General features: G+C 36.8%; 5 protein-coding genes across 6 annotated transcripts; 3 read left to right on the top strand and 2 right to left on the bottom strand.

Annotated features, from left to right (window-relative positions):
- The first annotated feature begins 225 nt into the window (after positions 1–225).
- LOC104703434 (protein LURP-one-related 5) lies at positions 226–1,466 on the top strand. Its single transcript, XM_010419445.2, has 2 exons — positions 226–789; positions 905–1,466. The coding sequence occupies exons 1-2, from the start codon at positions 562–564 to the stop codon at positions 1,307–1,309; spliced, it is 633 nt and encodes a 210-aa protein (XP_010417747.1). The 5' UTR covers positions 226–561; the 3' UTR covers positions 1,310–1,466.
- Positions 1,467–2,458: 992 nt separating this feature from the next.
- On the bottom strand, positions 2,459–4,201 carry LOC104714368 (uncharacterized). 2 transcript variants are annotated; one of them, XR_015561411.1, is made up of 3 exons: positions 3,392–4,110; positions 2,932–3,183; positions 2,459–2,827 (listed from the first exon to the last, which is right to left on the bottom strand). XR_015561411.1 is itself a non-coding variant. In XM_087457517.1 (3 exons), exons 1-3 carry the CDS (start codon positions 3,971–3,973, stop codon positions 2,662–2,664), a joined length of 921 nt encoding a protein of 306 aa, XP_087313643.1. In that variant the 5' UTR covers positions 3,974–4,201; the 3' UTR covers positions 2,459–2,661. The 2 variants fall into 2 exon arrangements, 1 of the variants encoding a protein (XP_087313643.1); XM_087457517.1 differs by having other exon boundaries at positions 2,932–3,104; positions 3,392–4,201.
- Positions 4,202–5,330: 1,129 nt separating this feature from the next.
- Positions 5,331–5,846, bottom strand: LOC104703431 (EPIDERMAL PATTERNING FACTOR-like protein 8). Its single transcript, XM_010419443.2, has 2 exons — positions 5,741–5,846; positions 5,331–5,617 (listed from the first exon to the last, which is right to left on the bottom strand). Exons 1-2 carry the CDS (start codon positions 5,844–5,846, stop codon positions 5,406–5,408), a joined length of 318 nt encoding a protein of 105 aa, XP_010417745.1. The 3' UTR covers positions 5,331–5,405.
- A 1,345-nt stretch (positions 5,847–7,191) lies between these two features.
- Positions 7,192–9,172, top strand: LOC104703430 (uncharacterized). The gene is made up of 2 exons (XM_010419442.2): positions 7,192–7,360; positions 7,599–9,172. The coding sequence occupies exons 1-2, from the start codon at positions 7,356–7,358 to the stop codon at positions 8,029–8,031; spliced, it is 438 nt and encodes a 145-aa protein (XP_010417744.2). The 5' UTR covers positions 7,192–7,355; the 3' UTR covers positions 8,032–9,172.
- LOC104705104 (polygalacturonase-like) lies at positions 8,187–12,757 on the top strand. The gene is made up of 9 exons (XM_087458684.1): positions 8,187–8,643; positions 10,242–10,327; positions 10,875–10,985; positions 11,067–11,204; positions 11,305–11,481; positions 11,703–11,910; positions 12,046–12,127; positions 12,230–12,452; positions 12,530–12,757. Exons 1-9 carry the CDS (start codon positions 8,187–8,189, stop codon positions 12,755–12,757), a joined length of 1,710 nt encoding a protein of 569 aa, XP_087314810.1.
- Positions 12,758–12,865: the final 108 nt, after the last annotated feature.

The raw sequence follows: 12,865 nt of genomic DNA, 5'->3' as shown, positions 1-12,865 counted from the left end.
GTCAAATGTTTGAGATATATCTATTAATACCTGAAAGATTTATACTTAAGAATTAAGATCACATAGAGGTTGGAATTTTATGAAATATTATGTCACATGTGTATTTTAGATATAACGTTATGTACGTACGTATAACGGTATAAGCCGATCAAAAGAAACACTGAAGAAACAAATGTATTTTGTACATGAAATACGCGATGGACGATGGTACATTAGATACATTTAACGTGACGTAAAAAAAAAAATGGAGTGAAGCGCATCTATGTACTTATTAATAAATTGACAACTTAATGAAAAAAAGATCAGGCGAGGAGTCAGCCCCACGTGTCAAGTACGTATTAGCTTAAACAGTAAAATTCGTGGGTGTAAAAAAAAAGAAGATTCTTATTGGTTTAAAGGAGGACCGTGTCGTGGTCTTTCAACTCTTATAAATCTTGCACTCGTTGTCTTTCCTTTTTCCCCAACCTTCACTTTCCTCCCTCTCCCAATAGTAATAATTAAGAGCTAGTAGCAAGCACAAGTCTTCTCTAGAGCTAACAAGCATCATAAACTCGAAAAAAAATGAAGAATGGTTTGCTCGTCGACGATGAATTTATACACGGGGAAGAAAGAAGCCTCACTGTTCGGAAAACTTCTCTTTTTTTCACCGGCGATGGTTTCACGGTTTATGACTGCAAGGGCAGATTGGTCTTTCGGGTGGACTCTTACGGTGGCCCCAACACCCGCGACACCGACGAGGTTGTCCTCATGGACGCTCACGGCCGTTGTCTCCTCACCCTCCGACGAAAGGTGCTTTTTTATTTATTTATAAGATTTGAATAAATGAGTTAACTCGTATAGAGTTGAAACTTACTCTGTTTCTGTTTTCCTTTAAAAAAAAAAAAATATCGAAACGGTGAAACAGAGGCCGAGTTTGCGACGAAGATGGGAAGGTTATCTCGGGGAGAGATCGGACGGTCAGAAACCCATCTTTGGGGTCAGGAGATCGTCGATAATCGGGAGGAACAGCGTGACGGTGGAGGTGTACGGGGACTACATGTGCGGCGAGTATCTCATCGAAGGTAGTTTCGGGCAAAGGAGCTGCACCGTTGTGGAGGCCGAGACGAGGCGGAAGGTGGCGGAGATACGGCGCAAAGTGGATGCCTCAACGAACGTGATGCTTGGGAAAGACGTTTTCTCGTTGAACGTGAAGCCTGGTTTTGATGGAGCCTTTGCCATGGGTTTGGTTCTTGTGCTTGATCAAATCTACGGCGACGATCTCCTCGAGCTTGGTGAAGAACAGGTGCACCCTTCCGCAGAAGATCACTGATTTGATTTCTCTCCTTTTTTTCTTTTGTTTTCTTCTTTTATTTTGTTTTGGTGGGACGCAAAACCGAGTGAGGATAATTATCAATCTTGTTTTTGAGTTTCTCTGTCGGCTTGAAAGTAACGATTTGGACAAACCTCCTAATCTCGTCTTCTTTCACTTGATGTTGTTGTAAACTTGTAATCAGTTGTTTGGTTTGAATGACTCAATTACAGCTGTTTCATTTGAATTTTGAAGAAAAAAAAGTGTTTACCAATGGAGTTAGTTGTAGATAACAATATATTTTTTTTTTGTCTAATTAATTTTCGCTTTTGTAGGTGAGTTAGGCAAAAAGTTACAAGTTGTACAGCTCGAACGGTTTGTAAAAATTTACATTAGTCAAAGCGACCAATACCCTTAAAAGGTCATCTACAGTATATTTCTCTCTCCATTGACATAGGCATAGCCCTTTATAGGACGGTTCAACTATAAATACTCCAAGTCTATGGGAGATAGGGATAGCATAGAAAATTGTGTCAAATAGTCCCCTATATTTTATTTTATGGTACACAACTATATGTGATATGTAATAACTCCTCCTGACTTGACTTCGTTACATGGAGGAAAAGTTTCATCACCAAAGAAAAAAAATATCGGAAAGCCTGCCGGTGTCGGTGTATGATCAAACAATAATAAACAGTAAGGAAGTTTGAATATACGAATAACAAGTTTGTGATTCATACATGGCCAGTGTGTTTTGATCTCACAATTCGATCACTGTTCCCAAAATAAAAATTCCTCTTAGCTGGACGTCAGATCAACTATTTAGAGAGACAGAGTACATGAAAATGAATCTCCTTGCATTTTCACCCCTCTTCGGCTCTTTCCTAGAATCGTTTTCTGGTTCCGTGGTATGGTCCATAAATTAAAATTATGGCCCATTAATAGCCCACTAATATCTGCGGGTTTCTTAATTGCTTGCTAACGAGAAATCCAACGTCTAAGCCCAAGTACGAACCAGATATTTTTGGTTTTTTTTGTTCTTTTTCTTTTTCTCAACAGATATTTTGGTTGTCAACAAAATATCTGTGGGATTGGCTAATAAAGTTGGTTGATGTCAAGTTGTCAACAAAATTGATCTGTACCAATTCTATCATACTTTCGACAAACAAATGCCTAATGTTTTCTCTATTTCATACTTTATAAGTTATAACACAACATAGAGACACATAGAAAACCATATCCATATTACACAATATTATGAACATGTATTATACACGCATATTGCATTTGCATACGAGTATTAAACATGCATCTATATGTTATATTTATTTCAATACGAACATACGGAATGGTGTAGACATGTGTCTTATTAGTTACGATGATGCGGTAAGAGAAGTGTGATGGGGAAAATCACGGAATATGGTAGTTGGAGGAGGCACATGGCTAATATCATCACTCTTTTCTTCTTCTTCTTCTTCTCCTTCATCTTCGTCTTCTTCCACATCCCATAGAAACCTTGCGTATGAAGCTTGCACATAGCTGCACCATTAATTTTGTAACAATATTGTTAGCATCCCAAGTCTTTGCCCTTAATTAGCTTGTGAAATGGTTTGATTATAGATAGTAAAACTATGCAAAATTACCAATCTTGGGGGGACATTTTGACGGCTTGTTGATAGTACGAGTGGGCTCTTTCATGATCTCGGTGGTTGTGCAAAATGAGATCAGCATATAGAGAAAGAACGTTTCCATCGTTGGTGTTCCCCAAAATCGCTCTTTCACAATACTCTTCTGCTTTTTTCATGTCTCTTTTCACCTGTTCATCATATACATTAGGTTTTTTTCGATGACAACGTTTCTTTTCTTCTCTTCTACGACTACGGTTTTTCCTGAAACTAAACATGAAAACTCTGGGTTTTTTTTTTGCTTTTTCTTCGTATATGCAGTACACTCTTTACACGTGTATTATATATGAATCTTCTACAATTAAATATCTTGTAGTATAAAATATCCTATATAGTAAAAAGAAACCAAAATATAAACGGCTAATAAAAATATTTTTTACTATATATGTTTTCCTTGATAAAATCCTTAATTAATTACCTCTTTTAAGAACTTAGCGTAGTTTCCAGTCAAAAGCGAGTTTCCTGGATTCAAGTCGATCATCTCCTTGTAATACGAATCGGTAGCGTCCTCACTGCCACCGCCGTCAACACCACTTCCACCTACACCACCGCCGTTGCAAATCTTCCCGCCGCTGCTGCCCATCCCACCACCACCACCACTCACAAGAGTCTCCAGACGATCGTCATCATAACTGGCCTTTTCTCCCAGTCCTGAGCTCGAGAACAGCCTATCCACTAAGAACGTTGACGACAGATCCAAAGTCGTCTTTTTCGTGTAACGTGTTTCATCTAAAGATGACCTGCGTTGCCTGCGTGGTATTGTATTTTCGTTGTGGTTCTCGTTGCTTGTTGTTGATTTAAGAACACTATCCTTGTGCTCGGAGAGAGCTTGTTGGTGCAACTGCTCACCAGTGTGTCCATCTATGGACTTTGATGAGAAAAGAGACAACGATCTTGACCGGGGCTGGAGCTGTGACTCCTGGTCCGGAGACGATCCTCTCGAGCAGTGTTGTGGAAGCCACGACTTCAGTATCGGAGCAGATGTGCTTCTCAATAACATGATGAACCTACTCGGGTGCCAACTACTTTAAAATTTAAACTAATAACTCCATTAAACTAACACCACTTATATATATATGTACCTTATATAAATGAGTAGCCAGTCGTCTACTAGAGTCTTTATATAAATGAATGGTAAGCCGCATAATTTAATTATAGATTGTAAAAGATAAGTGTTTATATTATTGGTTGACACCAGCCAAGTGAAAAAATAGTGAAATTATTCTACGGACGAGAGACCATCCATAGATTGATAGCAAAATTATATCGTAGTCAACGTAGAGCCTCTAGTACTTTGACACGTTGACCACAACCACATGGGCGAAAGTGGGACTCACCCTTCGTCCTTTTGTCCCCGTCATTACATAGTTTCTTACAGAAAAAATTGACGGTGCTGGGTTGCGTAGGAGATGGAGACAAAGTCTAAACGTAACTGTCAGCTACAGTGCATCTCGGACCGAGACAACAGTCGACACGTTTATAGTCTTCAGCTGACGAATATCGACATAGACGTACGGCAAGCGGTGAGAGATCTCTCAATGCTTCACATTCGTCGTCATCATCACTCTCATGCTTTTTCTTTATCAATTACGGCCTCAGTTCTCTTGTCACGCTATATGGATTATTAAAATGTATTCAGCAGATAATAACGTTTTTTAAGGGTTTCTTTCGAAGCTTTGAGAAGAAAATGATACGTGTGAGATTCTTCACACTATATATAAGATTCTGATCATGTTATGGTAATTCATCAAAAATCTGATTTATGGATATCGTCACAAACATTAAAATTATGAATCTGATTGGTATAAATATATCCCTTAATTACATGAACATAAGGGAATCATTAATTAGGGATGTTATGCCTGAGGCAGAAATATTCGATAATTAATTTCTTATTCTACGGGGGCGGTGTCGAGAGTCGAGTTAAAAATAAGATGCGATATATTGAGACGGTCATTTTTTTACACACAGGTAAACAAAAACGTACGGTGAAGAATCGTGGTTGGACCTTAAGAAAAAGTCTTCGGTACTGGAGTCTGAAGCTTTTACGCTTAATTAGTCGGCCCATGCCCTCACTTTATCTGTTAAGGCTCCCTCCGTAGGCCCATTAAAGCCAAGACCTGTATTGTTACGCATGCGGATGGTGCCTCAAACGGACATGCATGATACACACAGATACCCACAAACACACCATCAGTTTTTTTTTTTTTTTTTTTTTTTTTTTCTTACTGTAACACACACACCATCATTATTTATGAACTCATGCGCGCGAGGAGTAGCCGAGTATATGTAGAAGTTTCCCTGATTATATATATATTTGAAGATAGTATAATTCCGAATTTCCGACAAAAAGAAAAAAGCAAAAAAACCATCAAATATGAATCCATGAGAAGCAACACGCTTACATAATGTTTTAATTCTTGAAACTATTCTCACGGTTCAAATACTCTGTCGCTACATCTACACACCCACCTTACGGGATAATATGTTTCACTATAATCATCATCATCATGATGAGCACCATGATCATGAATGTCAAATAGATAAGGAAGACAAGGCTTGCAGTTCAGGCACTTGTTCGCACACTCGGGAGGCTCTGAACCCTGAACCGGTTCCTTCGCCTTTTGTTTATGATCATGACCTGCTACATATATAAAAACCAGAAAGTGATTAATAAAACAGATTTAATTATAGTTTACTCAAAGGGGCAATAATTTTAAGGATTAATTTTCAATTTTTTTTTTTTTTTAAGGATTTGGATCTATACCAGATACGTAGTGTAAAGACATGAGAGAGATCAAGAAGAAGAAGATATAGGCAATGAACAATGCAGCTCCTAAACCACATCGTTTATATTTTCTTGACGAGATCATGTCTCACTTTAATTTTATCAAACCCCAAAGCGCGCAAGAGTTATATAGAGCAATAGCGTACACTACACATGCTTAGGTCTACCCCACACATGTATTGTTTTTGGGAAAAGAGCATGTAAATTAGAATTTTGTTGACAAAATAAAAATTGTAAATTAGAATTTAAAAATAAATGTAAATATTCATCAACTAACTTCTTAACTTTTCTACATTTTCATGATTTTTTATAATTTTCAACTTATTATTTCGTCGAACTCCCGTTTGATCTCCAACACCCATTATCGTCATCATGTTAACTCTCTGTCTCACTTTTTTGTATGGTACGAATACACACCAAAGACAACAACCCTAATTTCAACGAAAATGGAGTTTTTTTCTTTCTGTTTTTATTTTTGAAAATAACAAAAAAGGCTCCATGGCTGTTGGTCAGCAAAGCGTGTAATTGCATGCTAATTAGACGGCCGCACATTTTAACATACTTTGTGTATTTAAACCATTCAAGTTATTACTGAATCGAAAAAGTGGGATCATATATATACCTCATTGAATGGAAACCAAACCCTTATATATTGATTATTCAGGGTATTAGGTCTGGGGTTGGACATGTTTTAATGGGTTTGGATCGTATCTAGTATATTTTAAGTTTTATCTCAACCAACTGTTTTCGTTATGGTTAAACGAAGATGTCACACCCGTAGCCCAAAAAAAAATATATATAAATTTATGAGTTGAGAGTCTTGTGACAAGATCACCATGTATGTGTATTACTCCTTGTCGGTTGTAGCTTTTTGGCGAAGATATCAATATTTGAATGAAAATTAAGGGAAACCCAAAGTCAAAAGAAACATTTAGTTATGTTGCCCTGTGTGATGATCTCGAGACGATATGAGTTGGGGATAGAAGACAATAGACATGCCGAAGGATGCCCATTGGATCAAAAATAACGACCAATAGAAGATGGCTTAAGTTTGTCGGAGGAAACTCCCACCAAGTCTCTTGACAATTTTATTCAACTTTGGGGAAGCGTTGCTGCTGACTTGATGCTACAGTTTCAAGTTTCATTAAAATATAAAAATGCTACATGAATCTCGTGATCTTTGGGGAAATCGGCTAATTCATACCCCCACATCTTTGATATGTTAAATTCATACCTTAATTATATGACTGTGCTAAAACATACCTCCACTCTGTATTTATTTAAATAACATATCGAATCTTAAATTTTTGTGCTAAATTATACTTAGGAACTAACATTATTATTGTGTCGTGAAATATTGATGATGTGGAATCTACGTGGTAATGATGTCGTTTTGTAAAGAAACGCATAAATACAATTTTAGAGAATATGACGTCTGTTGTGTTCTGTTTATCATCTTAATCTGCTATACTTCATCGCGACTCAACCTACGTTCAAGTGATAAAAATTAATATGAGTGTCTTTGATTCTTAGGGTTTAAGTAGAGCGATCAAAACTTATAATTTCAATATTGGCTGTTAAGGGAGTTCAAAAGATGAGGTAATTCTCGTTCTAAATTAGAGATACTTTAATCGAATTAATTCAATTTTTCTTGAGTTATAAACCAAATTTTGATGCAGTTCTTACATATTTGTATTGTTTTAATGAATTGACTTAGCGTTTCTTTGAAAATTTCAGTTTTATTTAAGTAGACCCAATGTTAAATTCTTGAATACCAACTGTTCGATAAAATGTCAAGATATCTAAAAACCATGATTTTTTTTTTGTATTTTTTCAGCTCTGATGCAACTTTCCAGATCTATCACAACAGCAAGTTTAATGTATCAGGCAGCGGTGTTGTTACATATGATGGAGGGGAAATTCACAAACTTGAAAGCCAACCGGAGTCAATGTTGGAGAACTTGGTGGATTCGTTGAAGTTGTCTTTGTCTGAGCATAGGATTTGGTTTAAACTTCCATTTGAGAGTTTATCGGATCTGAAGATGATGTGTAATGGAACTGATGGAGTTGAGAGAATGTGTATACCTGAAAATATCACTAAAGCTGTTAGAATAACATGGAGAAAGAAGGTGCTATTCACAACAATAGAGCTGATGGTGAAGGTGTTTATAATAGAGCTGATGGTGAAGGTGATGATAATAGAGCTTATGGTGAAGGTGATGAATGGGAAAATGTCAAAGGATGTGGTGATGATGAGAGAGCCATCTTAGCATTAAAGAATTTTGAAAAAGGTGTGTGTGATGCATTGATGATGAAGAACCCGCACAACTGTAGCCGTGCTTTCTTTACTTGTGCATCAATGTGTGAAGATGTCTCCAACAATTTTTCTGAGTCTTACAACAATGCAATCAACCAAGCACGCGAGATGCCACTAGTAGAGATGTTGGAGAGGCTTAGACGACAGTGTATGATCCGTAATGCAATGAGGAAGAAGAAGGCTATGAGTCATCAAGGAAAGTTTAGTTTGAAAGTGGCTGCCACCATTACAAAAGAACAAAAACACATGTTGTATTGTCAAGTGGTTCCTTGTGGTAATGGCCATTATGAAGTAACTGAGCATGGCCAAGGTTTTAGGGTTGATATGAATGCTAAAACTTGTGCTTGTAGGAGGTGGAGTATGACTGGGATACCTTGTCGACATGTACTGCGTATAATATTGAAGAAAAAGCTGAAACCTGAGGATTTTGTTGTCTCAGATTGGTATTTGACTACAAGATGGGTTAAGCAATACAATGAGACACTAATGGGAGTGAATGGAATGTGTTTTTGGGAAAAGTCCGGGGAATCTAGACTTCAACCACCACCAAGACAAGCAGATAAAGGTCCCAAAAAGAAGCAGAAAAGAATCAAGGGGAAAAATGAGTCACCACAGAAGAAAAAAAAAGAAGAAGAATGAGAAAGGGAATGAAGAAGAAGAACCTGCTCAGAAAAAACTGACAAGAGAAGGAATGAAACTTCATTGTGGGCGTTGTGGATTAGCAGGCCACAATATAGTGAGGTGCAACAACATTGGAGTTCCGGTTAAAAGGCCACCAAAGAAGCAATCACAAGCTGGTCCAAGCCAAATAAACCAAACAAGTCAATCAAGTCAGCCATCACAAGCCTCTCAAGCAACCTAAACAAGTCAAGCATCATAAAGACAAACACCGTCAAGCATGTTGTCTCATATTTTAAGAGGTTTCTTTTGATTGAGTCTCAGATTTTAAATGTTTAGGTATGGTTTTTCTTTTTCTGGTAGTGCAGTCGGTTTTAAAGGTTTTAGACTTTTAGGGATGATTTTTTCATTTTTTTTTTTGCTGGTAATGCATTCAGTGTATGGTTATTTGCTGCTAATACACTTGAGTTTAAGGATTTTTTTCTCAATATTAATGCTATGTCATTACAAACTTATTACAAACAAAAGGAAACCATGACCATTACACACATAAACGAGAGATAAAGAAGATGACGAACAATGTTGTTGCCACTTGGATTCCACGTCATCTACATTTCACGGTACAATAACGGTGTTAGTCCCTATGTATGTTTTAGCACAAAAATTTGAGATTAGATATGTAATTTAAATAAATATAGAGTGGAGGTATGTTTTAGCACAGTCATATAGTCAAGGTATGAATTTAACATAACAAAGATGTACGGGTATGAATTAACCGATTTCCCCGTGATCTTTTAATCACAGTCTGGTGACAATAAATTCTTTCTCTACGACCATCAGATTTTGTTTCAAATACTATATATACGTATTTCAAATTTTAACATATATTACTATAATTATAAATAAGTGAGCACAAGTTAAACGTATACATTTGTGTTGTGAAACGTGAATTGCGGGATAATTAAAGAACGAATACAGTATATATGGATTCGCCACGTGCTTTTTTTTTGTGTGTCTCTTCCTTAAATTGTCTTTTCGGTTAAATGCAAAGACGTGGAGAAACGGCAAAAAGATCTCAATGATTTCATGCACTTATCTTATATGCCCTTTGCATTGATCCGAACAAGTTGAGATTTTTATGATTTTGGGGTTTTCTGGCTTGATTTTATGATATGGATCTCGACGCTTTTTACTCAGATCTGATTATGACCTCATATTTTGGTGTCCAACTCTTATCTTTTCGCTCTGGAAATCAAAAATCCCTCATTTTTGTTCCCCTGAGTGTTCCTCGATCGGTGTTCTTTTAGTTTTACCCATGTTCAGAGATCAGAGAATGTCTCCATCATTGAGCTCATGTTTGAGATGCATCTAGATGTCTTTGAATTGTACCCAAATCTGTGTTTACACTTCATATTTCAAACCTTTAGTTATTAATTTTTGTTCTTAGAGATTTGAAATATTAAATTTTTAATAAAATTTGCTATATTTTTTTGTTTCCTTTATAGCTAGAAAATTCATTGAATTTTTCTTTTTGTTATAACACAGAAGCTACTAGTCCAACGAGAGTACTAGGAAGACTGTGTGATACCGCAATGGCACTCAATCAATATAAGAGGAAACTTGAACAGTACGTATTGTGTTATAAATGAACATACAGAGAATCCTTCAAGTAAAATTCATCACATCGTTTAAGTAATCACATTTAATTGTTAATTAAATATTTTTCTAAATTGGAGATATTAATTTTAGATAAAAAGAAGTTGTCCAGTTTATACATAGCTAGAAAATTCAGTGAACTTTTTTTCTTTTTTTTTGTATGGAGAAGACTGTTCGATGGCACTTGATATTAGAGGAAACTTAATTAAGCCTACGAATGAAACACATACATAGAATCTTTGGATGATGCTCGTATCTATATCCATATTAGATACCTAAATTATTTAAGAAAACCAAACAGAGATGCATGCATGCCTTTATTTTATTAATGCGAGGCTTGGATCAATCCCTTATGTTCTTTGCTTATTTATGTCTTAAAAAAATCTGAAACTATTTCAGTATTCAACTCTGCTTAGATCAATCCATCTCCCGTCAAAATGGTGAAGACTCTTTAATTTGCCTCTATCTACTAACAGACCCTGATTTCAAAAAATCAATCCTACTTTTTGTATGAATGTGTAGGACCGTGGTTTGTTAGTACTCGTTGCAATTTTAGGACTTCTCTGGTTATGCAATGGTGAATCAGTGATGAAATATGGAGCGGTCGGGGATGGAATTGCCGATGATACATCTGTAAGTTTTTTGGTCATGATACAAAGTTTTAACTTTTTGGTAAACATCGTTGGACATTTGATTGGTGGATAAAAAAACTAGGCGTTCCAAAAGGCGTGGGAGAATGCTTGTAAGGGAAGCTCCAAAACGGGAAGTGTACATGTACCAGCAGGGAAGGTGTTCCTCCTCAACTCCCTTCACTTTTCGGGACCTTGCATACCGAAACCTCTCCTTTTCACTGTAAATCCCTCCTTCGGTTTTACTTGGTAGAGATATTATTACATGAATATATATAATCCGAATATGAAACTCCAAATTAATTATTTTGTAATATATATAGATCGATGGAGAGATGATAGCGCAGAGTGATCCAAACAAGTGGGAAAATGGTGAGAACGGAGTAATACCATGGCTCATATTTGATCAAGTAGATGGACTTGCAATTGTAGGGCGCGGCTTGTTGAACGGCCAAGGCAAAGCATGGTGGGATATACATTGCAGAGACCATCCCGGACCCGTAATTATATTTTCTTTATTTCATCTCCTTTTTTTTTTAACCTTTTGATTTTTTTAGTTATTTTTCTTTGGTTATAGTTATTGTATCATAACTAACCATATATACTCTGTGTCTCAGAATTGCATCTGGCTTGCACCAACGGTAAGTTTACTTTTTACAAGAAATAGTAGTATATAACAAACTGGGACGACTCAATAACGATATATATATTTTAACCGCAGATGATGACATTTAGCAACTGCGGAAATGTAACATTAAAGAGTTTGAGATTCAGAGATAGTGCACAAACCCATGTTCTTGTGATGGGAAGCCAAAATGTGTATATCAGTGATATCAAAATAACCTCACCGGAGGCTAGCCCTAACACCGACGGTATTCACATCACATCTTCCACCGCCGTTTCTATTAATCATTCTGACATCGCCGCTGGTAAGTTTTCTTACGTGACCAAAACAATAATTAATCAATCTTGATCAATGGACACGATAAAATATATGGTATTTTAAAGGTTTAACTGGCTAGTTAGTTTCTTTGTTTTTTCTTACAATTTCCTTAATTATATAGGTGACGATTGTGTGTCTATCGGAGATCAAGTGAATAATGTGACTGTTTCCTTTGTGAACTGCGGACCTGGTCACGGTGTAAGGTGGCTAATATTTTCCCTAGCAATCTCGAAATCTTATACTTTCAAAATGCATTTGTTAAACTAGAAGAGAGAAAAAAAAACTAACAAAGAAATGTGAAACAGCATTGGGAGTTTAGGTAGAGGAGGAACAGAGGTAGCAGTGGAAAACATACGTGTGTGGCACGTTAACTTCACAGGAACAACAAACGGAGCTCGAATAAAGACGTGGCCTGGAGGAACGGGTTACGTCCGAGGAATCGAGTTCTTCGACATTCGTTTCTCGTCTGTACAAAACCCAATCATCATTGATCAGTTCTACGGTTGCGCCCCTAACTGCCCTCAAACTGTAAGAATCTTTTTGAAAAAGTTCTATCTAATGTAGATGGGAAAATGAGCTAATGGTAAAAGTGTAATGTAAAACAGAGAAAGGCAGTTCACATAGAGAAAGTGAGATACATGAAGATGAGTGGAACATCGGCTACAAAGGTGGCTATGAAGCTTGATTGTTCAGGGGAGAGTGTTCCATGTTCCAACCTTTTCATGAGAGACATTGACTTATCTCCGGCCGATGGAATTGATTCTGTCTCCACTCTTTGCTCTTTTGTTCAGGGCTCCGCACAAGGCATCATCCGACCTTCCCCCTGTCTTTAGCTATATTTTAATATGTTGGGGTGTAAATTGAAATACTGTATAAATATATGGGTCATATTAGAAATAAAGAAGAAATTCAAAGGGGGTTGTTAATACAAAGGCCTGATA

This window comes from Camelina sativa, chromosome 7 (assembly GCF_030686135.1).
Source record: "Camelina sativa cultivar CO46 ecotype springtype chromosome 7, ASM3068613v1".
Lineage (NCBI taxonomy): Eukaryota > Viridiplantae > Streptophyta > Magnoliopsida > Brassicales > Brassicaceae > Camelina > Camelina sativa.
Note: the sequence above shows the minus strand (reverse complement) of the source record. Positions and strands in the feature narration are given on the sequence as shown.

What these genes read in the sequence shown, in the direction of transcription:
- LOC104703434 (XM_010419445.2), top strand. Translation starts at nt 562, where the DNA reads ATGAAGAATGGTTTGCTCGTCGACGATGAATTTATACACGGGGAAGAA. An exon ending in TCCTCACCCTCCGACGAAAG is followed by an intron (nt 790 to 904) that starts GTGCTTTTTTAT and finishes ACGGTGAAACAG; the next exon opens with AGGCCGAGTTTGCGACGAAG.
- LOC104714368 (XM_087457517.1), bottom strand. Translation starts at nt 3,973, where the DNA reads ATGTTATTGAGAAGCACATCTGCTCCGATACTGAAGTCGTGGCTTCCA. An exon ending in ACGCTAAGTTCTTAAAAGAG is followed by an intron (nt 3,105 to 3,391) that starts GTAATTAATTAA and finishes TATGATGAACAG; the next exon opens with GTGAAAAGAGACATGAAAAA. An exon ending in AAAATGTCCCCCCAAGATTG is followed by an intron (nt 2,828 to 2,931) that starts GTAATTTTGCAT and finishes TTAATGGTGCAG; the next exon opens with CTATGTGCAAGCTTCATACG.
- LOC104703431 (XM_010419443.2), bottom strand. Translation starts at nt 5,846, where the DNA reads ATGATCTCGTCAAGAAAATATAAACGATGTGGTTTAGGAGCTGCATTG. An exon ending in GTCTTTACACTACGTATCTG is followed by an intron (nt 5,618 to 5,740) that starts GTATAGATCCAA and finishes TTATATATGTAG; the next exon opens with CAGGTCATGATCATAAACAA.
- LOC104705104 (XM_087458684.1), top strand. Translation starts at nt 8,187, where the DNA reads ATGCCACTAGTAGAGATGTTGGAGAGGCTTAGACGACAGTGTATGATC. An exon ending in GAATTGCCGATGATACATCT is followed by an intron (nt 10,986 to 11,066) that starts GTAAGTTTTTTG and finishes TAAAAAAACTAG; the next exon opens with GCGTTCCAAAAGGCGTGGGA. An exon ending in GGACCTGGTCACGGTGTAAG is followed by an intron (nt 12,128 to 12,229) that starts GTGGCTAATATT and finishes AATGTGAAACAG; the next exon opens with CATTGGGAGTTTAGGTAGAG.